Genomic DNA, 24,191 nt, shown 5'->3' on the forward strand with positions numbered 1-24,191 from the left:
AATATTTATGACTAACTAGCAGTAAACAGTAAGAGATTAGGTTCATTTAAAATGTTTGGTTTTTCGGTTTTATACTATTTAACAATATGGATTTGCAAAGTGGATTTGCTAAATTTAAGAAATATTGTTTTTGTGTATTTTGTTCATGTCAGTCGTTAAACATAAAAAAGTTACACTTACAGCATTATCAAATTCTTGTTCACCCAAAAATGAAGATTCTGTCATTATTCACTCATCCTCAAGTTGTTCTGAACCTGGATTCTTCAGAATATCTTTATGAAAATGTCACGTGTGTCTTGTCGTGTCTTCACTCGGCCATGCTTTTCCAAATAAAACTCCTGGAGTCCAGACCGAACTTCCTGACCAAAAAATGTTGTGGGCGGAGTTCGGGCTGGTATCCAGGCTACCACTTTTGCGTTTTCTCTTCAGAATCGTTTCCGTGTAAACATAGCCTTAGTTTGCATAATAGAAAATTATGTAAAAGTAATAATTACTCCTCAATGGATCGAGTCCAGACTCTGAAAAAGCCTGTGGTCATTGTGGTTTCTCCTTTGGTCGCACTCATGGAGAAGTAAGTAAAAGAAGAAACACTCGTTATTTAATTTCTAAAATAAGTAAGTTCTGTAGTTGACAACTGTATGCAAAGTAGTTGACTTACTGCTACTGACTTATTGGTTGGAGGTCTACCAACTATCCAATTGAGTGCAGAGGGTTTTTTTTCCTGGCTCGGTTAAGACACGCCTCATAATCAAAGCCCTATGGAGGAGTTTCAGACTCATATTCCGACTAGAATATGAGTATGACGAAGTCAGGCTACAAAAGTGGCATTGCGTTATCACTTTTTATTCTGCGATTAGACGAGCGGTTTTGGTGGGAAATCTGCGTGCATATGGTGACGCAAAAGAGTGTGAAATTCAATGTAGTGTGCACTCCAGGCGGCTAGGCACTGCCACACAACAACGCCTGCATACAACCTTCCCTGTCAAGCAGACTTTTGCAGGGTTTTTTAAGAGCCAAAAACGTCGTCACCGTGTAAACGAAAGGCACATCCGATAAAATATTTTTACGTTTTCACCCGTGAGCGTTCTCGTGCAAACAGGGCCTTAATGAATAAGTGAGAAATTACGTATTGCTGATATTTTCACAGTTCTTACTCAGTAAGAAAAAATCAGTTTGCACTTGTGTAGCATATAACCAAAACCACTCTTCAGGACAATGCTAACCACATAAATTCTTTTAAATGTTAACCACTTAATTTCAACATTTACTCTCCTGATCAAACCCTATGCAAAGCATTCTGGGAACTATAGAAAACCACTGCCCAGTATCAGTCAATGCAACAAAAATGATTAACTGTAGTCCTAACACAAATGGGTTAGGCTTACTTTATATTTTACCAATTACATTTCATGTGATGTAATAAAATTGATGCAAATGACAGTTGCTTTAGCTCATTTTAAGAAACTAAAATCAAACATTAAAAACAAATATATATATATATATATATATATATATATATATATATTTTTTTTTTTTTGGTAACACTACAATAAGGTTCATTAGTTAACATTAACTCTTAGAAGAAATGGTTCTATTTAGAACCAGAAATGGTTCCATACCTGCTTCATATATGGAACTCCAAAATGGTTCTATATAGAACCAATTTTTTGATAAAAGGTTCTATTGGCCAAGTATGGAACCCCAGGGTTCTATATAGAACCCAGAGGAAGCCTTTTTTAAGAGTGTATAGAACCTTTTAGGGGTTCCAAATATGTAGCGCTGATAGAACCTTTTAAGGTTCTATATAGAACCTTTTCTTCTAAGAGTGACCACTTAAGAAAGAAAGAAAAAACCCTTGGTACCACTGAACTTAAAGGTGCTGGGACAATTTGGGACCACCAGACTTGAAGGTGCTGCACCACCTGACTTGCAAGAACACGACAGAAAGCAACCTAAAAGTCCATATAACAAAAACACAAGGCACACAAAACCAGGAACATGTAACGTAGGGTCATTTTGTGACGATAAAAAGGTCAGAACTACTGTCAGACTGTTGCAGTGATATATGGCTGCAGGAATCATAACAGCAATTAACACACTTAAAAATGATGGGTTATTTTATTTAACCCAAATGCTGGGTTTAGCCTGTTGGGCCATTTTCCCTTGGCACTGTCTGTGGGATCTGTTGGCTCACATTTTCTACAGCGGCTGACTTGTGTGCGACACAAGCCACCTGGTGGTGATACATGCAAACCTCTTCTTATATAAGTTAAGTCTTAAATAAGTTCCATGTCCCTGAAAAACCAAAACTGAGACTCGTCAACTAAAACTGACACTAAAAATTTTTTTGTTAACTAAAATAAAGCTGATATAAAATGTAAATATTAGATTAAAAACATTAAAATAAAATTAGAAATATTGCCTGGCAAACAACTGAATAAGTTGAAGAACTAAAATAACTAACCATGAGTAAAAGTTGAAACAAAATAAAAATCCATATACATAGTAGTATATTTTTTTTTTTACAAAGTTTATTCTACAGTGAGTCTAAAAAAAGATTGTATGCTGAAAAAAAATCATGAAAGCCAGTGCAAGATGAAGTCACTTAAAAGTGCCCTTTTTTCTAAAAGTACATTTTTTTAAATAAATGTAAAAATAAATATTGTATCAAGGCTATATTGGTACTCAAAGCATGCAAACACAATCCCCTCCAAATTATAATGACACTAATGTCTGTAAATTCAGCACAAAAAATACAGAAATGAAATGGAAAATGAAAAGCATGTTACAGTACATCCAAAAGAGTAGTGCAACTGCTAAATTAAAGTTACAGTATGAGAGATTCACTCCGTCTCAGCATCACATCTTTGTGTTGGTCCGCCCTGAGGACTTTTCAATGCCTTCTCTCATCATGATCACAGGCAATTTTTTCTCTTACCAGGCCTATGGAAAACCCCTCTAGTGTGCCAGATCCAGCCTGGACAACACTCCACACCTTGCTCTCCTTGCCCACCACCTCTTCAGATTGCTTCCATTTATTGTTGGTATCAGCATTCAGTGCATCTGTGCTCTCTGAACTGCCTTATTTTGTACAGTTGGTTTGATCCCATCATTAAGAATGCATGTGAACAACTTTGAGTCATTGTGTGTAAATGTGTGAAAAATGTGTTTACAGTAGGCTAAATCACAAAGCAAGTTGTTCCTTGTCTATGCAGAATAAAGGGTTGAATTACAATGAATTCAGTAACTTTTCCTGCCTGTTAGCATTTTGCAACACAATTGCATCACAGTGTGAAATATGTTTTAGTGAGTGAGATTGAGTTTTGCACATAGGCTAACCAGTAAGCTATTTCGAGGAGTTTGAAAGTAGAGTGTGGGTCAAATTGACCCCAACAACCTAATACCAAGAGAGCATCAAAAAGACTTCGTCACCTTCAACAAGAAGGAAATTGATCCACTTACTATTATTGTGTGGTGGCCTGGCTGTCGCACATCCATTAACTGGTTTCTATTTATGGTCTTCTTCGCCTTTTTCAGCATCTTCTACATATACATGCTGCATATAACGTACAAAATAAATAACCGCGAACTTTGAGTGATTTCACACAGCGAGAGAGCAGTAAGTGAAGTCTGTTCATGACACGCCACACCACCAGAGGCCGCTGTGGAACACAAGGCGTTTGTAGCACTTTTCCCCGATGCTTGTTGGTGCGATGATGTAATGAAGTAAAAGAAGAGTAAAGATGGCGGAGAATAGCGGCACGGATCCTGCCGTGGAGACGAACACTGAAGAAAATGCCGCCGCTAGCGCGACTATCATTAAGGTCACCGTCAAAACACCGAAGGATAAAGAAGAAATAGCCATCGCCGAAGATTCATCTGTCGCACAGGTGATTTTTTGCGCGATTTCGTGTTGTTTGTGGCACCCGGGCGTTCGTTACACCAGCGGCTAACAGCTTTAGCCGGCGAGCTAACGATTGACGACGAACAGCCAGAGCCGAAAATCTTCGCAGTGGATATTTAGAATGACTTTCACTTTTGTTATCACTTAAATGCAGTTATTCTGAGAATTTCATTCATTGGTCTTTGTGTGTTTTAACGCATTTAAAGTGGGGTTTTCTAACTCGCGGTTGTCGTAAATGAAATGGCCTGCTCATGTAGAAGCTTCTAGTCTGTCATAGGTCGCGCTCTTTCTGTTTTGCTTAGTATTTTTTACTTCAGGCTTATATGGATGGACTAAACTGCGTGTTAAATGACTTTTCACTTAAATATGGTGCTATGCTGCAACGTTTGTGTCATTTTATGTGACGAAATGCTGTTTTATGCTTATGTTTACGAGCTTAGGCTTAATAAAAGAGACCGTGATGTTATTCAGAAGTGAGGTTGAATTGATTTGATTAAATGTATAACATTGTAACCCGCATGTTTCGACCTCTTAACAGTTTAAAGAAGAAATCTCCAAAAGATTCAAGGCGAAGCAAGACCAGTTGGTTTTGATATTTGCCGGTAAGATACTGAAGGATGGAGACACACTCGGTCAGCATGGCATTAAAGACGGACTCACGGTTCACCTGGTCATCAAAACCGCACAAAAGTAAGAGGACCTGCTTTTTGGGTCAAACCAGAACTTTTTTTTTTTTTTCATATGCAAATCCATATTGTGTTGTAAGTTCATGCCTATGCAGTTTGGGTGGCTCACTTTTAGAGTGTTTTGTGCTTGTAGGACTTCGGCTGGTGGTAGTTCGCAGACCTCTGCTTCTTCTGGCCCTGGAACATCAGAGGGCAACAACGGCGGAACTGCTTCCCCGAGCCCGGTCGGCAACCTGGGAACACCCCAGGGCGTTGGAACGTCCCCGACCCCTTCACAGCCAGCCAATATACTAGGTGAATTATGATTTTAAGTTTGCATTATTGAGTCTGTTTTTAATGTAATTCCATTATATTGTTATAGCGTTTGTGTTACTGTTGTGTTGCGACTATTTTTGTTGTTGTTTACCATCCGGTTAAAAATAGTTTTTGTTTATTGAAATAAAAATATGTATTAAAATTTCAACTTAAATTAAAATTTGAAATCTTTCCTTGGTAGCTGACTGAAAAAAGTACTGAAATTACTCAAACTGAAATATAAATTAAAGCTAAATTATAATATAAAGAAAAATGTTAAAAGCACATTCCAAAAAAACTTGCTTTAAATATAAATCCAAAATCCTTTTTAATACTTTAATAGCATATAAATAATTCAAAGTACCACTGGTTGCAACATACAAGAGAGAATATTTGTTCTGTATGTTAATGCATAAATGTTAGGTGAATGCTGTTTTTAAATGTTTATATTGGGGATCACCTTATCAATGTAGGTCCACAATGTTTTCTTGCAATGTACATGAAAATAATTTGTTCAATTAATTGACTGACTTTTTTTAACCCCCTAGTCTAGTTCCTTTCATACAAATAATCATTTGAAAGACAAATGCTGTGAATCCTAATGCAGTTCATTGTAAGAAAGCACTTTTATCTTGCTTTTGTTATACTCTGGCTGTCCTTGTGTGTTTTCAGCTGGGTTTGGTGACCTGTCAGGCCTGTCTAACCTCGGTATGGGATCTGCCAACTTCATGGAGCTTCAGCAGCAGATGCAGCGACAGCTCATGTCTAACCCTGAGATGCTGTCTCAGATCATGGAGAACCCTCTTGTGCAGAGCATGATGTCCAACCCTGACCTGATGAGGCAGATGATAGTAGCCAATCCACAGATGCAGCAACTAATGGAGCGTAACCCAGAGATTTCACACATGCTTAATAACCCAGAGCTCATGAGACAGGTATGTAATTGGTCATGTACTGCAGCTTGGAAATGGACAAAGTAATTTAGCTTGATTTGATTTTACAACACTCTGTGTGGTTTTTTTTTTTTTTTTTTGCTCTTTAAGACAATGGAGTTGGCACGGAACCCAGCCATGATGCAAGAGATGATGCGTAACCAGGACCGGGCGCTTAGTAACCTAGAGAGTATTCCCGGGGGTTATAATGCTCTTCGGAGGATGTACACAGACATTCAAGAGCCAATGTTTAGCGCTGCACGTGAACAGGTCAGATTTATTTATTATAGGAAATAAAAATGGGTTGTTGCCGAAAACCTTAACTCGTAATTTTAATATTAACACAGTAAATGTTATTGCATCATCATTTGAATAGTTTGGAAATAACCCCTTCTCGGCATTGGGTGGAAATGCTGAAAACTCTGGAGTACAGCCCTCCAGGACAGAAAACCGAGAGCCCCTGCCAAATCCCTGGGGCCCCCCTGACAGCAACTCTGCCACCACCACCTCTGGGACAGCTACCACCACCAGCTCCACCACAAGCTCAACCACACCCAGTGTGTCCAACCCTCTGGGCATCAGCTCCTCTAGCCTAGGAAACGGTAATAGCATTTTATGTAAACATTCGTCTTCAACTGTAAAGCAAGCTGCATGAATTGTGGAGAATTTCCAAGCAGATAGTTTATGTGCGCAGATTTTGTAAATCAATAAAATTAATAAATGTATTCTAGTTGAATACAGCATAAAAGGGTGAAATTTACATTACAAAGCATCTCAAATGAATTGATTTCATGTTAAACTGTGTGTGTGTGGTTCACTGTTAGGCATGTTCAACAGTCCTGGCATGCAAAGCCTAATGCAACAGATCTCTGAGAACCCTCAGCTTATGCAGAACATGCTTTCTGCTCCTTATATGCGCACCATGATGCAGTCGCTGGCTCAGAATCCTGACGTTGCCTCACAGGTAGCAAGACCATCATTTGATAGTTCTCAAAGTTTTGTTATGATGTTCTGGTACTAATAAAAATGCATTTTTCAGGTATTGATGAACAACCCTCTCTTTGCGGGAAATCCACAGCTGCAGGATCAAATGAGACAGCAGCTTCCTGTATTTCTGCAGCAGGTGTGTCCAGTTGACATTGTTGTAGATTGTGTTTTTGGTGACTGGATTGGGGTTTTATTTAATTTCATGTGCTAAACTGACTTGTTTTCGGACTCGCTCACAGATGCAGAACCCAGAAGCCCTTTCTGTCATGACAAATCCTCGAGCCATGCGAGCCCTAATGCAGATCCAGGAAGGACTGCAAACCCTTCAAACCGAAGCCCCTGGTCTCATGCCCAGGTGCAGTTTTGATTTGTCAACTACCACTAAAAAAAACCATGAAACATGCTGGGCAAATGTAAAATACTATTTTGATATGATATTCCAAATGAATCCCTGAATTAGATTTTTTAAATTTATATATTTAATATTTCCAGCAAAATCTTTTTTGACGTTATATCGCTTGGCACTAGTATTACATTCTCTACAGAGTGAGAAACCTTAGAGAACACATCCTCTTTCTACTAGTTATTTCCCTCTTGGCTTTGTCACCAAGTAAATGCAGCTTCCTCTAGATTACAGCACAGTACGTTCGTGTTATTCCCTTGTAAACAATTAGCTGTTAGATCCAACAATTAAACAAGCAGTATGCCCATATCTGCGCTTTCCCAATTGAATGTCTTGTCTCTTTGTAGTCTGGTGCCTGGTGGGATGCCTGCGGGTATGCCTGCTGGGATGCCTGCTGGGATGCCTACTGGGATTCCTGCTGCCCCACTGCCCACAGGTGTGAATGTGACTCCTGAGAATCCTCCGCCCTCAGGCCAGGCCCCCGCCCCCACCCCTGCTGCTGGAGCTAGTCCCGCCCAGCAGCAGCTCATGCAACAGATGCTACAGATGTTTGCTGGAGGGAGTGCATCGGTACTCAATGTTTCTTTGTTGGTAGTGTTAATGACGCTTCTTAAGAGTATGGTCGGTTGTACTCACTTTGGTTTGCTCCGCAGACTCCGACTCCAGAAGTGCGTTTCCAGCAACAGCTGGAGCAGCTGAGTGCCATGGGCTTCATCAATAGGGAAGCCAACCTGCAGGCCCTCATCGCCACCGGGGGGGACATCAATGCCGCCATCGAAAGACTGCTCGGCTCCCAGCCTTCTTAATTCCATCAGCTGAGAGCGTGCAAAGGGAGACAAGAAGTCCTTCATAGTCCTTCATCACATAAAGTCTGACGAGCCCTACATAGACAGAATTCCAATTACTCCAATCTTGTTTTTTTTTATTTCCTTTTTTTTTGTTGTTGCTTCGATCAGTTGATCTCTGAGTCAAAGCAAAGAGGTTTCAAATTTGTTTCCTTGAAAAAACAAACCAGAATCGCTGTGGAATGACATCACACTAACCCCTCATCACTAGTAAGATGGGACAAAGCTTACATTTGCTGAACCAAGTTTAAGTTACCATTCCTTACAATTAGAACATGCTCACCTGAGGCACTACTCGGTGGTTAGGAGAATAAAATCCATCCGCTTGAATTCTGAGGCCGGAGAGATTCTTGTCTTCTGTGAGAATGCTTGGTTTCCTTAATTTCTCTATTTCTTCTAATTCATGCCTGATCAAACCAGTATTTATTGCAGAAATGTAGAGCTTACCCTTTACTCCCTTTCCACCCTCCTCAGTTGACCTTGATTTGAGCGTTCTTTGACATTTGATGTGTTAATCAAAATCTAATAGACATGAACATGTTGGAGCACTATAACACCTTGACTCTGATTGCTTACACTTCAGCTATTTTAGAAAAAAAGGAATGAATTTTGGAGGTGAGATTTGGAAAAGGTGTTCAGTCATCTCTTTAGTCGTTTGCCTTTGTGAGGAGTGTACCTCGATTGACCGTAAAGGCTTGTCATATGGGTAAAGGCTGTAACAAAGCATCAATAAAATATTTCTCAGCTTAACAAGCAGTGGCGAACGCAGAAACCATTTGTTTTGACCATATCATTATGCTTTGAATTAGGAGTTATTCTAGTGCCTGGAACACACTTGTATTGTATACTGGAAACATCATCCTCAAGTTGCTCTGGCAAATCAAAAACTGGTTACAGCATGATAGTGATGCTAGCTTTTCTCAGTGCTAACCAACAGCTATATACTAACAGAGAATTGATGTGAATTAAAATGTTCTACTTTTTTTTGCTGCACATCCATAATCCAATTTTTATTGTACTTGAATTACAATACAGAAACATACATTAATTTAGGTTTGTTTTTCCTTTAAGCCAACATCTGATTTTGTCTAAAGTCCAATGTGAGTCACCCTTTGCAATGCGCTTTAAAAAATGGTTTACAAATAATGGTTCAAGGATTGCATGATCATGTTCTCTTATAACCACACAAAAGTCATTTGTTCATCTTGATACATTGTACATGCATTTATTTCTGCTATCACAAAGCTTTAAGCATTAAGATTGCTTCCTTAAATAACCTTGGTAATGTACTTTGGCACACAATATGATGAGAAGTTGGCCTTTGAAAACCTGGAATTTTAAAATTGTGAGGTATGATAAGTTATAAGATTTTTACCATATAGAAGTTATGGTAAATCTTATGGTGAATACAGATTCTGTTATGCTCAGCTGTACAAATTGTTTTTTTTTTTGTTTTTTTGTGGGTGCAGTTACTATAAAAATGATTTTAAAAAGATTATTTAAAAATTATGGAAATTCATTGGTCAGAGTCTCGAAACCATGCACTCTTAAACGTATAGGTGTGAATTGAACATTTTAATAATCTAACATGCCTGTTTACCCACAATAACCAACCAATCACTATTAGCAACCTTTAGTGCACTGGAAAGGTTCTATGGATGTTAAAGGCTCTCTATAGACGCCAAATAAAGAATCTTTATATTTAAGAATGTACATTTAAATTATAAACATGTTGTGACCTATTGGGGGCGAGCTAGTTGCAGTTAAGAAATTTAAGTTAAGAAATCCCTTAGTGATATTACCCTCAAAGTTTTAACCAAGGGCTGAACGAACACTTGTTGCCGCTGTGCCCTGAAGGCCCTCACACGTCAAAAGAAGTAAAGACAAAAGGTTGGGAGGTCTCTAAATTATATATTGTATTTACATGCAAATATAACATCGATAATAAGAACTAGATTAGCGGTCAAAGCACACTATATAGTAAAGAAAGCACATTTGCTTGGAAGGCGAAGTAGCACTATACCTTAGTGAATTCCTGTTGGACCGATTAAAAAAGTACTGACATTATTTGTGATTTTATAACACATTTATACATCGCCAAATTACAAGAAAACGTTTTTGTAAAAGTTTTAAATTATTAACGTTATTTTATTTGCGCCAAAAATGACTGGAAATCCCCTTAAAACACCTAAATAAAAATAAAATTAATATTTTGCCCCGAGGCCACGGTTTTGTAGTTCCGAGGCACTACTATGACACTACATTTCCCATGAACCATCAGGGCGGAAGGAAGAAGTCAGCTGATTTTCTTGTTGTGCTCCTGGAAGTTATTGCTGTCTCGCGTACATTTTAAACGTTTATTAGTGTCTTAACTGTCTTTCCTTAATTTAATTTAAATAATGTTGCGTCCTAAAGCATTAACACAAGTACTCAGTCAGGCAAACACCAGTGGAGTTCAAAGCACATTGTAAGTATATGAGATTCAATATTTGTTCATATCAGTAGCTTAGCTGGCAGATACACTGGTGTGAACCAATGATGTAAATTTATGTTATTCAAAACATGTTCAATTAAGGTATTTTGTACCCTTGCGATTTGTTGGGTAATGTTGTTAAATCATATATGACAAATGTCATATTCGTGCAGTTGCTCCGTGATTGGAGACTTGAGTAATACTTAAAAATATCGGAATGTCTTTGCAATAGATTATTACATATCAAATCAAATTCCATTTATTTAAAACATCGTGCATATATATATATATATATATATATATATATATATATATTGTTTTTTTTTATTTATTTTTTTTATTTGTGAATTCAAGGAGAACTGACTGACATACATCCACTAAAAACCACCCAAACAACAGTTATTTAAAAAGTCACTGAGCAAAATGATGAAGTTCTGACAATTTTGGTTGCTGATGTCATTTGGTGTTCATATAGGCCTAATTTTTGGCTTCTTTACGAATCAAAGTCATATAATACGAAGTGTTTTTGTGGTGTGTTTTATTTTAGGTTATTGAACAACGAAGGCTCCCTGTTGGCGTATTCTGGATACGGAGACACCGATGCAAGAGTCACCGCAGCTATTGCCAGCAACATCTGGGCGGCTTATGACAAAAACGGACACCAGGCCTTTAATGAGGACAAACTTAAATTCATTCTGATGGATTGTATGGTAGGACTGAAAATGTACAGTTGGGTTATAGTAAATGATTGTGAATGCTAATCTTTGAGATGTGCAATAACGTATGCATTAGACAAGATATGCACAAATTTAGCACAGCAGCTGCTTCGGGCCATTGCTAAACACAATGGGTTATCTGTTTTTAGAAATTAAACCATACCAGAAATAATACTGACATGATGAACCACTGCAGTTGCCACTATATTTTTCTTTATATTGCAGTGTATTTTCTCTGTCATTACAGGAGGGAAGGGTGGCCATTACACGTGTTGCAAACTTGTTGCTTTGCATGTATGCCAAGGAGACAGTCGGATTTGGGATGCTTAAAGCCAAGGTGAGATGTGGTGCACATGAACTCTCAATTACTAAGGCTCAGGTTTAGGTTTTATGTTTTTTCTTGAACAATCAAAAATGTTTTTTTTATTTTCTCAGGCTGAGGCTTTAGTGCAGTACCTTGAGGAACCACTAACACAAGTGGCAGCGTCGTAGGATCTACATTTGATGTGTGGATTAAGAGTACAAGATATTGGCCTTTATACAATAATATATATGGCTTTATTTATTCGGATACTCAAGTTCATTGCTGTTTCAAATTATGTGGCGGTTAAACCCTAAACAAGTATTTGCATAAACATGGATTAATACATTTGAACTGCCTTTCTCTTTTTTTGTTGTTTACTGTTTATGTCTCAGGACTTTTTACAGTAAGTGATCAGGCTGTGTCTTATGGGAACTTGCTTCTGCCACAGAATAAAAACGTAAATCAGGTATTTGCGATTTTTTTTTTTCTTCACATTTCTGACTTTTTTCCCCTCAGAATTGCAGATTTATTTGGAAGCTTGTTTCCGCCACAGAATGAAAAATAAAAAAGGTAAATTGCGACTTTTTATCTCACAATTCAGACTTTTTTTCTCACAATTTCAAGTTTGCATCTCGCAATTCTGACTAATTCTCAGAATTTTGTGTTATAAAGTCAGAATTGCGTGATATAAAGTCACAATTGCGTGATATAAAGTCACAATTGTGAGATATAAAGTCACAATTGCGAGATATAGTAACAATTGCGTTTTATAAAGTCAGAAATGCATGATATAAAGTCAGAATTGTGAGATTTAAACTATTCTGAGGGGGAAAAAAGTTAGTGTTTTTTCCCCCTTAGAATTGGCCCGATAATTCGCAATTGCGAGTTTATATCTCACAATTCTGAGAAAAGATGTCAGAATTTCGACATATAAACTCGCAATTATGTGTTCTAAAGTCAGAATTGTGAGATGTAAACTCGTAATTGTGAGAAGAAAAGTCAGAATTGTGATCCTTCTTTTTTTCTCAAATTGTGACTTTATATCACACAATTCTGACTATATCACTCAATTCTGACTTTATAACATGCAATTGCGACTTTATTTCTCACAATTCTGACTTCATATCTCGCAATTGTGAGATAAAAAGTCGCAATTATTTTTTATTTTTTTTTATTCAGTGGTGGAAACAAGCTTCCATATGAAGAAAGTCAGAATTGTGAGGAAAACTCACAATTGTGAGGGGAAAAAAGTAAAGACATTTTTCTAAAAGAAAATCCCCTCTGAATTTCTCCAAATAAATCACAACTGCGAGTTCTAAAGATATAAACTTGCAATTGCAAGGGGAAAAAAATTTATTGTGAGATATAAAGTCACAATTACCTTTTTTATTCTGTGGCTAAAACAAGCTTTCATAGTATTGTCAACAATATGAAATAAATACATTTTTGTTACATGTTGTTGTTTTGCCTTATTTAAAGGACGTTTTTATTATGTCTGAAATAATATTAATTGAAGCAAAAACGTATGTACTCATATGTACTTTATTCCTTTAAACATTGGATGTGTTGCAATGTGTCAAAAGATAATACATCACTGCTATATCAGTTGTAATATTTGTGTTTCCACCATATGGTCCACGGGAGGGGCTCTTCCATGGCGAATGTCTTCCTGATCTTGGGAGAGAGCGCTTAAAAGAAATTGATTGGTTGTGGATGGTGTGTATGTCGTCTTTTCATTGGCTGAGCAGGTGCACTATTGCACCCAGTTTCATGTGACTGCACCTGTTCTCGCCTTACCTGTTTGACCTGACTCGAGCGCAACTAAAGTCACGCCCACCTTCCCCAGCTACAGCACATCTCATAGCGGAACTGCCAGGCTAAATAACAGAGCTAGTTCCTTGTAGAAACAAGTGAACTGACCACCATAAACAGTGGGATTTCATTTATGTTTAGAACTGCTCTTTTAGGTCTGCCTCTGTATTACAGAGCGGGGAAACTAACATTCTTGATTCTCTTTGGGATTTTGACTCATGCAGCATTAATCTAGATTAGTGGAGATAGATCTGCTTACAAGAGTGGCAATATGGGGTCTGATGAGGCCTACAACTTTGTTTTCAAAGGTAAGATTTGACTCTTCTGTATAGTTACGGACGATGGTAATGCATGATAAAAGGAATCTAATGTACACTTAAACTGTCTTTAGATGAAGTTGAATTAGTTTCATTATCAGTATGCATTCATCCCACTGTTTTTGCAGTACTTGTAGAGAATACAACCTTTTTTGTATTACAATGTGAAAACTAAGTGTACTTTGCACATTGTTATACAAAAAAGTTGCATCATTGGTTAGAAACACTTGCAATTGAATTCCTCCTTTAAGTAAAACTCTGCGGATTGGTTTACCACAAAACAAATGCTGTCCTATGGGTTGGTTGAAATCTGATTTCCATGACAACAAGGGTTTGTTTACACAAGATTACTGAGGTCTGTTACTCAATATAGGAGGGGAAATAGGTGTACCTCTTGAAGAAGCCCATTGTGAAACTGTTATCTGCACTAATGACACCAAACCACTTAAAAATGACATGCATTGTGTGTTGGTTTCATTTCGGGTTAAATTGAAATGGCCAAAACACAATCTACTTAAAGGAAACAGTTTAAAAGAAGCAAACTTGTGATAAATTAAAGGGCCAGGTTTAGTGTATTTATCACCTGTCCTGATGGTTTAATCAAAAATGATATGAAAATCTCAAACACTTTCAATGCACTCAGATAGTTGTGCATGAGTTAACTAATACATACTTCTTATAGGCTACTACGTATAATATTTCTAATACTTTTTCATTTTTATGTCAATAAATGTCCCATATCCTGACATGATATGAAAAATCAATGTCAATTGTCTTACATGGGTGGAGTGTTGACTTTGCTTCTGACTCATTTGAGTCATTCTTGTTTGCACTTACAATTACCAGGGTTCTCATAAAGTGAAGTGCTCGACTGGAACGAACACACACATCCAGTGTGGGTTTGTTCTGACAAAATAATACTACTTCTGTCGCAAGTTTTACTGAACAACAAGCCTGGACAATTTCCTCATGAGGATGCCGATCTGTGATTGCATAAGACATTAAAGGCAGGGTAGGCGATATCTGTTCTAGAAGCATTTTTTGTAATGCTGGATGAACGTCTCTTCAGTCTTCACACCCTGAAAGCGATCACTAAGTTAAGTGGTCTGAATATATTTATATGCAAACAAATCTCGTCTGTGGAAGACGTAGGACCATAAAATGTCCGTCCAATCATTGAATTCGTTCTCTGAATGCAATGATACAATATCTTACCTGACTGTCAATGTTGCCTGTCATCAGTGTTGTAGTCGAAACCACCTCACTCGAGTCCGAGTCGACACCGAGACCAGAGAGAGTCGAGTCCGAGTCAAGACCGAGTCCATAGAGAGTCGAGTCCGAGTCGAGACCGAGACCAGTGAGGGTTGATTACCTAATTTACTTTTATTTACTTAGAGAAATCCTTTTTTTTTTTTTACTGAATTTACTTAGAGTTTAAAAAATATGATCAGTTTAGGGTAATAAGGCCGCATAGTAGGTGGTGTTAAAAGTAATTTTTATTACAATTTGTCATGCGCAGTTGCACACTAGAAAATCACCAATCACTGGGCGTGTCAATCAATTTAAAGAAATATTTTATTAACATACATTAATAATCATGAAAAATATTTTTAATTGAACTCAAGTGGACTCGGGAATAATTCCGAGTCCTAAAAAAAAAAAAAAATGTTAGAGTACGAGTCAATTCCGAGTCCAAATGGACACGAGTTCATGACAAGACCAAGACCATTAAAATATGGTCTCGAGACCGAGTCCGAGTCTCGAGTACTACAACACTGCCTGTCATGTTACGAGTTAGACAGACGTCAGTCACCGAGCACCGCAACCGCCTTTTACAGCTCCTGAACCAAAACAACAAGCTTATGCTGCGTTCACGCCAAAACTAACGTAATTTGGAAGAGATGGAAACCCGTGACGGTATACTCGGAGCGGTTCGTAACTCGAATATAGGCTATGCGTTTCAATGGCAACACTATCAACGCCGAAATGAATCTGCAGCAGTCAGGTGATACAGGTCAGTGTTTATGTTCATTATTATTGTAATGTTATCAGTGGCGTAACTTTGTTTTAAAAAGTGGGTGGGACATGTGTATAAATAAATGAATCACGTGACACGTGAATAAAAACATAAATCCGACTTTAAAGCATGTCCAGTGGAATAGCCTACAGAAAGTCCAGTAAAATTAAACGAATAAATTGATCTAATAATATGAATAAAAATTAAAAATAAAAAAAACAAAAATATCCATAAAAGTTTTAAAAGTAAATTAACTATTAAGCCAGAATTTTGATAACTGATTTTTTGCAGAACACACACGATTAAAATTTAAATTGGCTTATATCCATTGTACACACAAACTGCTGTACAATTAAACGAATAAATGGGCCTAATAATATAAATAAAGATAAAAAAATAAGTGTATAAACAAAAATGTAAAAAAATAAATAAAATAAAGGCCTACATAAACATTTTAAAAGTAAATTGAAAAAATTAAATTAACTATTAGGCCAACATTTTTATAACTAAACAAATACAATAAAATTATGCTTTATATTATGCTAATATCAATTGTACAAAAAATGCTGTAAAATCAAACGAATCAATGGGCCTAATTATATATAAATTAAACTTAAAAAAAGAAAGAAAGAAAGAAAGAAAGAAAGAAAGAAAATGAATTGCTTTCCTTATCTACAGTTCTTTTGAGTTCACCTTCAAGAACACAAGTTTGGACAATGTCTGAGGCTTCAGACTCATGCGGTGGTTGCGGAGAAAACCGTCTCTGCCCTTGCAGACTCGCTTGGGATGCTGAACACAATGCGAGCTTCTTTAGCCAGGCGGGGAAAAGAAATGGAGTCAGATTCGTGGTGTGAGCGGAGCGAAATTGGAGCGGGAAATAGGGCGACGCTCAGTCGTTTTAAAAAATGCCCCTTTGCGCTCTGTCCAAGATCCGCCCGCTCGCGCTCCACTCCGCAACAAATAGTCTCCGAAACGGATTGAAGCGCGCATGTGAAGATGTGAAGATTGTGCGTGAGCCACGAGATACACTGTAACCGCGCTACCGATCGCAAGCGGCAAAGAGCACTTTGATCACTTGATTTAAAAAACAACGTAGGCTATTTTAGGGCTAGATCGCTTCTTTTATTTTACAAACGAACTAAATTAATGGTCTGTCAGTTGGAGATGTTTTATTTATTTCTACTGTTAGATCCGTGCCGCGAGAGCTTTTAATAGTGGTGGGGACAATATCGACCCTGGCAAAAAGTGGTGGGGACATGTCCCACCCGTCCCACCCGCAAATTACGCCCCTGAATGTTATGTGTTTGAGACATGAGGTAGTTTAGCGTTGTCTCTCTTGACACTTTTGTTTGCTCCCTGCTGTACGCGTATATGTGTTTGAAAGGAGGCTTGGCTTTGGAGAATCTGTTGGGAGGGTGGGATCTTATGCTTACAAAGCTAGCTAGCTATTGCTAGCCTCTCCTTAAATCGCCTACCCTACCTTTAAAGGGTAACTAAACCCCGGGTCAGAGCCTGACTCCACCCACTGGCAATATTTGAAAATGCTGAAAAAGTGGGCAGACCCCAGCGGAAATAGAGGGGACGAAATAGATGCTAAAACACTCTATCCTGATCGTTTTCAATACTCACAATTCCAATTCCTGACTCCCTAAAGTGGTTTTGTCGACACAAGATGGTTTTTATACTGCCTAGCTCGCGTGGTGAACTGAAACCTGCGTACGTCTCGAAGTGCGGAACATCCAATAGGAAAATTCAACTGCAGTAGCCACCGTTCAACCTGAAGAGGGCAGCACTAAGACGTTTTTACACCATATATTGTAGAAATAAAACACTTTATAGACGCTTTCAGCAGTGACAACATAAACAAACGATACTGCGCATGTGCATTAATTTGGCCCAAACTTAACTTCCGGCAGACTTGCAGAGACAATCAATAACAAGTAAATAACCTAGTAGCTGGTATTTCTTGCCAGTCAAAGAAAATAAATGTTACCTGGCCAAACTGAAATGTGACACTACCAGACCCGTTGAACAAAAATTGGAGACAAGATGTTTTTCTACCGACGAGTCTGAGTTACCGCAGTGTTAAAAAAACTGTGGCGAGCGCGACGGTGGGGTTTGATAAGGTTAACATAGCTCTCCTTATTAGCTAGGCTTCTTACATGCTTGCTAACCTTTTTTTTAAGGTGGGTATCCACATTGACAGCATGTTGGATGGATCTGTGCAGCCCTTTTTATGATATAACCATTCAATACACAGACTGGTCCGCTGTCAATGTGTTTGCGAGAGAGAGAGAGAGAGCATGCGAATATGCGCTGCACGCAACTCTGTAGTCAATTACAACTTTTCCCATCTTAAATTGTTAAAAACACGGAAATCAATATGTGGCGGTCAGCGCTGATAATGTGGTGGGCTGCCACTAATAAATGTATGGGAAACACTGTACCGGTTATCACTCAGATAAACATAGGCTATTTTTAATCCCGCCGTCTCCCTCATAGGAAACCTTGACATTTTTATTTTTAAAAATTGCGTTTGCTCCCTAGGTCAGGTTGCACCCCACAGCTCACCAACCTGCTCATCACCTTAACTTTCACTGCATTTGTAGTCAATGCCATATTATCCAGTAAACACTAATAAACGAACAGAACGGAAGTTAACTTTGGGCCAGCTCATCACCATGGCAACGCGTCTGATGAAAGCGTCTATACACAAATGTCAAAAAAGTTACTCGAATCAATGACTGGTATTAATAAAGATCCGTTCTTACAGATCATTAACTAAAAAAAGTTTAGTGTTTAGTTACTCTTTAATGTTGCACTTTATAAGAATAATAATTACAATGAAACATGATTTGGAGTAAAATGGTGGAATATTGTAAGATAAATAACCCCTCCTTTATTTTCTCACTCTAAATGGCTGAAATAAATGTATGCATTTGGCAGAAGCTTTATCCAAAGCAACGTATCAATTTGTGTTCTCTGGGACTTCAACCCATGACCTTTCACTCTAAGATAAGTCTGTGAAAATAGGGCCCAATATACTGTGTGTTAATATGAAGAAATTTACAATTGCACATTACGTTGGGAAATGTCTGTAAACTTAATGAACAATGTCCTCCTGGCAGAAAAATATCATATGCCAATTCCATCCTCTGTGCATTTATCTGTATTTTACAACGGCTTTCTATGTTTTCCTGGCATTTCTGTAGCATATGGTGCGTTCACGTGTTATGGTAATTATGGTAAATACCAAAAGCTGACGTGGAAAATGTACATGAACACCCCCTCATGTGGTATTTTCCACTGGGCAACTCGTATAATATCTTGATGCACGAGTTGCCGAGATAACCTTTGACCTTTTCAAAATGGCAGAGAGCAAAGCGAGAGTCGTGAATGGTAAAAAAATATGTACTATTCATGATCTAGAAAATATACAGCATATGAATTACCGTTTGAGTTTTGATAAATCAATTTCTTGCTGTTGCAGATGACTTAAGCAATCTAAAATAGTTTTAGCGAAATAACAGGTCTGGATCTCCATCTTTTTACCACATTATGACAACAGAAGCACTTGAACGCAACATACTGGTAAATACCAGTTCACGCACCACTAAACATGGCACTTGCAATGCCAAGGTCATCAGTTTGATTCCAAGACAATGCATTAAATTATAATCTTGAATTCAATGCAATTCACTTTGGATAAAAGTGTCTGCCAAATACGTTAATGTAAATGTTTTGAATGTGGCTTATCCAATCAGAATTTAAAGTCAGAATCACTCCTTATATCAAATAATTTCCAGATTTCTTAAATTCAAAAAAAGTCCAAGACAACACATATTACATTGTGGACGATTGCATCACGAGTCTGTAAATGTCTGGTCCTTTAATCCGCAACTAAGCATTGATTTTACACAAAAAGTGTTGCTAAAGAGTGTAGAAATTTTTGCAATCAAGACTGTCATGCTAGTGTCCTCTTGCCATAAGGCACTCATTGACCCCACCCATTAAAAATTTGCGATTAAAAACGTGATTGTTTTGCAGTGTTTACTGACCAAGCAGTGTTTGTGTTTAGTACAATGAGTGCCCTATGCCAAGAGGACACCAAGACACCAAGTCTTGGTTGGTAGCATTTCTCTTAGAAGAAAAGGTTCTATATAGAATCTTAAAGGCTTCTGTCAAGCACTCCATAGAATCTTTTAGGGGTTCCCATCATGGGATATTTGAATGGATTTAGCTTTAATAAAGTCATTTTGTTTTAAATCGTCTTATATTTGGTTAAATTCTTGAATTAAGCAACTCATAAACATGCTTTATCACTAAAAAAAAACCCAATTAAATAACCAGTAAAACATGAACGTATTTTTCAATCATTTAAGATATTTCACCTTATATAGAACTGTTTTTGAAGGGTTCTTTAAAAGTAAATAAATAGAACCCTTTTTTACTAAGAGTGTAGACTCTGACTAATTTACATCTCCATGTTTTGTTGCAGTGGTTCTTATTGGAGAATCTGGTGTTGGCAAGAGCAACTTGCTGTCACGGTTCACCAAGAATGAATTTAGTCATGACAGCCGGACGACCATCGGAGTGGAGTTCAGCACAAGAACTGTCAACCTAAATGGTCTCACCATCAAAGCTCAGATCTGGGACACTGCCGGACTGGAGCGGTACCGGGCCATCACTTCTGCGTGAGTTTTTTTATATAAGATTTAAGGACCTTACAAATGGTGCTGCTAGATGAGCAAATAATTCACCAAAAATGACAATTCTGTCTCAGCATAATTTACTCAGCATCATGCCATGGTTTTCTTTCTCCTGTGGAACATAACACACTTTTTAAAAAAATTAGTTAATATATTTTAGTTAACAGTAATGTTGATCATAGATGTGGAGCTCAAAAAAAAGATGTATAAATTTTTTATTTAATTATATATATATATATATATATACATATACACACACACACACACTGTAGAATTTTTTTTATTTATGCACTACCATTTTAAGAAGTTTGTAAGATTTTTTTAAATAAGTCTTATATGCTTATTTATTTGATCAAAAATACAGTAAAAATAAAAAACATTATTACAACGGTTAAAATAACCGTTTTCTATTTTAATAGCTGAATTTTCAGTATCATTACTCCAGTCGTCAGTGTCACATGATCCTTCAGAAATCATTCTAATATGCTGATTTGTTGCTAAAAAAAAAAAAAAAAAAAAAACCATTTCTGATTATTATCAATGTTGAAAACAGTTTAATATTTTTGTAGGAACCGTGATGTATATTTTTCAGGACTTTTTTGAGGAAAATAAAGGAGATCTTTTGTTTATAAAAGTTTTATAGTGAATAAAACTAGAAGAGACTTTTGGAAAGTATAGTGCATATTTGTAACAGCATATTTCACCAATTAATTTCTCACCTGTCATTTTAAATCAAGTTCTATCATTCTGCTAAATGACGCAATGTTTTATGACAGTGTTCTATTCATTCAGAAAAGGAAGTAAATCCAATCGCCTGACCTGATATGATCTGGCTTCCTATGCTTCAGATATTATCGAGGAGCAGTTGGAGCCCTACTTATCTACGACATTTCAAAGCACTTGACGTATGAAAGTGCCGAGCGCTGGTTGAAGGAACTCTACGATCACGCAGATGCTCATATCGTAGTGATGCTTGTGGGCAATAAATCGGACCTGGAAGCAGTACGGTCGGTTCCAACAGAGGACGCAAGGGACTTTGCAGGTCATTTTTGAAGACTGTTTTATTTTATTTATATACATATACAGTATATACATTCATATGAATTGGCACCTTAGTCCAGACCTTAAATTCATTGAAAGTCTTTGGGATGTGCTGGAGGAGACTTTACAATGCACCTCTAGGTGGAAATTAATGTTGTGACGTTGATTCCATCAAGAGGTGCACAAGCACTTCCCAAATAGTCTCAATGAATGTAAGCTCTGGACTCTTGAAAAGGATTCTTCATGATCCTCCCAACCATTCTTACACAATCTGAGCCTGATGAATCACAACATTGTCATCCTGGAATATGGCCATGATTTGTCTTCCTACATGGTTGTTTAAGAAATGAAAAACTACACACTCCATCAATCAGGGTTAGAAGAACTGTTGCCAAACATAATAATCACTGCAATCATGATCCAATTATAGACTATTAAAGGTATACTCCACTTTTTTTTTAAATATTTTACAACTCCCCCAGAGTTAAACTGTTGAGCTTTACCGTTTTTGAATCCATTCAGCCGATCTCCGGTTCTAGCGGTACCACTATTAGCATAGCCTACATCATTAAAGTGGACAAGACCATTAGCATTTCTCAAAAAAATGACCAAAGTACTAAAACTCTTCTGTAGTTACATTGTGCACTAAGACCGACGGAAAATGTAGAGTTGTGATTTTCTGATACTCTTCCTGCGTAATAATCAAGTCCTCTTCACTGATGTATGCTAAGCTATGCTAGTGGTACCGCCAGAACCAGAGATCGGCTGAACGGATTCAAAAACGGTAAAACTCAACAGTTTAACTCTGGGAGAGTTGTAAAATGAGCCTATTTCCAAAAAAAAAAAAAAAAAAAAAAGTGGAGTATTCCTTTAAGCATGTGTCTATTTAAATCCACTTTTTTGTTTTGACTGGGCAGTGTATATATGTTTTCCAGCAACCAAAACTGGATTTTAATTAATATATTATCATGATTTTCTCTCTCATTTTAGAAAAGAATGGTCTACTGTTTATGGAAACCTCAGCTTTGGAGTCAGTAAATGTTGAGGCAGCATTCAACACTGTGCTTTCAGGTATATTGTGTGTACTACTGTGTATTCTGAACACATCAGACCTTATTTACATGTACTTTACATGTGTTCCTTGCCCTCTGGATTTCTCCTCTTTAGTCAGGCTTGAAATAGGCCTGGTGTAGACAAGCACTTGCCTTCATTATCATAATCATGTTTTCATTACTGTTTTTCTCAGAAATCCATAAAAAGGTGAGTAGCAAAGAAGTGACCCGAGGCTCTATCAATGCTGTGACGTTGTCCCAACCTAATGCCCCAGCAGAAGACACACAGGAGAAGAAGGCCTGCTGCAAGAACATGTGAAAGAACCACATTCTGGATGTTCAGAAGCTCTTCACAAGGGTCATAATGGAGTTGTGAATTCAGCTTGTACTGCAGTAGAGATATTATTAAGAAAGAACCATGGTAAAAAGCTAAAGGAAATCCATTTCATTGACTGACATAGCCATATTTGTATTCCTAATATTAGACATTTTGATATGTCAAGTTTTACAATAATTCATGTTAATTTTACATCATATTAAAATGTCTTAATTAAAAAAATATTTCCCCTATATATGTTTCCTCTTAGTATAGGATATTTTTGTTTGTATTATTTTAGAAATATCAAGCCAAACTTTTTTTTTTTTGACTTGCATTAGATCATGCTTTTATCCAAGGTGACAAATGAGGAATACAACCAGCATTTCGTCATACTAAACTTGTTGATATCAATACTGGAGAAATAACTTTATCACTTTCCTTTTACACTTTTTTTTCATATTAGTTTTTAATTTGATTAATTTAACACGCCTAATGAAGATAAAAAACATAACTTATTTCCATTATTTAAGACTGGTCAGCACTAAATCAATATTTTATGCTATTAAAAAATATATAAAATATGTATATAGCCTAAGCAAAGTGCTGATTTTTATCTTCATTATTTGTAATGAATGCTTGACATTTTAGCATATTGTTATCATCATTATGATAGTATGATCACTGATTGTGATGTTATCAATTGCTGTTGTTGAAGCTAAAAAGAAAATATATCCAGTATGTAATTTTCCAATAATAATTAAAGCAGGAATATGAAAGGAAAAGAAGTCTGAATTGTTGTTTTTCCACAATGAACTTCAAGGGCAGTTTGAAAAAATGTATAAAGTATAACAACAAAAGGAAATAATCAAAACAATTTATGTGGGGTATGTCGGGGTAAGATCGCACACACCTCAGATGTCAACATTTGAGAGATTAAGTCAAGCGAAAGAGTTTTGAGGTTGATTTATCAAATTTTGTGTCTTTGGAAAATTGTAGTCTATGACAATGTTTTATGAATTGTCACATGGTCCCAAGTGGCATGTTGTGACTGGTGTTATTATTTATAAATTATAATAATTGCAATTAATGAGGTTATTATTCTGTATTCCATGAATTAGATTTACATTTCAGTCATCTTCGCTTTCGTTAAAACCTATAGGTTAGTTGAGTGAAATCTTTCAATTTTAATTTATAGTGTTGCTATTATCACATCTTCAATTACAATATGGGCAATTAAATATGTAAATATTCATATGCCTATAAGTCACAGAATAATTTTATCTTTCAAATGAATCTCTTTTACTTGGATTATGTTTTATCTGCCATTTGTTGTTCAATAATTCAACAAAATTGTCAAAATAAAACTTTAAAGAAGTTTTA

General features: G+C 36.9%; 3 protein-coding genes across 3 annotated transcripts; all 3 read left to right on the forward strand.

Annotated features, from left to right (window-relative positions):
• Nucleotides 1-3,713: 3,713 nt before the first annotated feature.
• Nucleotides 3,714-9,099, forward strand: ubqln4 (ubiquilin 4). The gene is made up of 11 exons (XM_039675114.2): nt 3,714-3,890; nt 4,443-4,594; nt 4,724-4,884; nt 5,557-5,819; nt 5,928-6,086; nt 6,193-6,418; nt 6,641-6,780; nt 6,856-6,939; nt 7,043-7,158; nt 7,554-7,776; nt 7,860-9,099. Exons 1-11 carry the CDS (start codon nt 3,744-3,746, stop codon nt 8,010-8,012), a joined length of 1,824 nt encoding a protein of 607 aa, XP_039531048.2. The 5' UTR covers nt 3,714-3,743; the 3' UTR covers nt 8,013-9,099.
• Nucleotides 9,100-10,333: 1,234 nt separating this feature from the next.
• lamtor2 (late endosomal/lysosomal adaptor, MAPK and MTOR activator 2) lies at nt 10,334-11,889 on the forward strand. Its single transcript, XM_039675117.2, has 4 exons — nt 10,334-10,518; nt 11,072-11,234; nt 11,488-11,577; nt 11,676-11,889. The coding sequence occupies exons 1-4, from the start codon at nt 10,451-10,453 to the stop codon at nt 11,730-11,732; spliced, it is 378 nt and encodes a 125-aa protein (XP_039531051.1). The 5' UTR covers nt 10,334-10,450; the 3' UTR covers nt 11,733-11,889.
• Nucleotides 11,890-13,405: 1,516 nt separating this feature from the next.
• Nucleotides 13,406-23,575, forward strand: rab25b (RAB25, member RAS oncogene family b). The gene is made up of 5 exons (XM_039675122.2): nt 13,406-13,664; nt 20,189-20,384; nt 21,248-21,441; nt 22,431-22,511; nt 22,687-23,575. Exons 1-5 carry the CDS (start codon nt 13,628-13,630, stop codon nt 22,809-22,811), a joined length of 633 nt encoding a protein of 210 aa, XP_039531056.1. The 5' UTR covers nt 13,406-13,627; the 3' UTR covers nt 22,812-23,575.
• The last annotated feature ends 616 nt before the right edge of the window (nt 23,576-24,191 follow it).

The sequence above is a fragment of the Pimephales promelas genome, chromosome 12 (genome assembly GCF_988280905.1).
Source record: "Pimephales promelas chromosome 12, fPimPro1.hap1.1, whole genome shotgun sequence".
Taxonomy (NCBI): Eukaryota; Metazoa; Chordata; class Actinopteri; order Cypriniformes; family Leuciscidae; genus Pimephales; species Pimephales promelas.

What these genes read in the sequence shown, in the direction of transcription:
- lamtor2 (XM_039675117.2), top strand. Translation starts at nt 10,451, where the DNA reads ATGTTGCGTCCTAAAGCATTAACACAAGTACTCAGTCAGGCAAACACC. An exon ending in AGTGGAGTTCAAAGCACATT is followed by an intron (nt 10,519 to 11,071) that starts GTAAGTATATGA and finishes GTTTTATTTTAG; the next exon opens with GTTATTGAACAACGAAGGCT. An exon ending in TCATTCTGATGGATTGTATG is followed by an intron (nt 11,235 to 11,487) that starts GTAGGACTGAAA and finishes CTGTCATTACAG; the next exon opens with GAGGGAAGGGTGGCCATTAC.
- rab25b (XM_039675122.2), top strand. Translation starts at nt 13,628, where the DNA reads ATGGGGTCTGATGAGGCCTACAACTTTGTTTTCAAAG. An exon ending in TACCGGGCCATCACTTCTGC is followed by an intron (nt 20,385 to 21,247) that starts GTGAGTTTTTTT and finishes CCTATGCTTCAG; the next exon opens with ATATTATCGAGGAGCAGTTG. An exon ending in GGACGCAAGGGACTTTGCAG is followed by an intron (nt 21,442 to 22,430) that starts GTCATTTTTGAA and finishes CTCTCATTTTAG; the next exon opens with AAAAGAATGGTCTACTGTTT.
- ubqln4 (XM_039675114.2), top strand. Translation starts at nt 3,744, where the DNA reads ATGGCGGAGAATAGCGGCACGGATCCTGCCGTGGAGACGAACACTGAA. An exon ending in TTAGCGCTGCACGTGAACAG is followed by an intron (nt 6,087 to 6,192) that starts GTCAGATTTATT and finishes TCATTTGAATAG; the next exon opens with TTTGGAAATAACCCCTTCTC. An exon ending in TTCCTGTATTTCTGCAGCAG is followed by an intron (nt 6,940 to 7,042) that starts GTGTGTCCAGTT and finishes ACTCGCTCACAG; the next exon opens with ATGCAGAACCCAGAAGCCCT.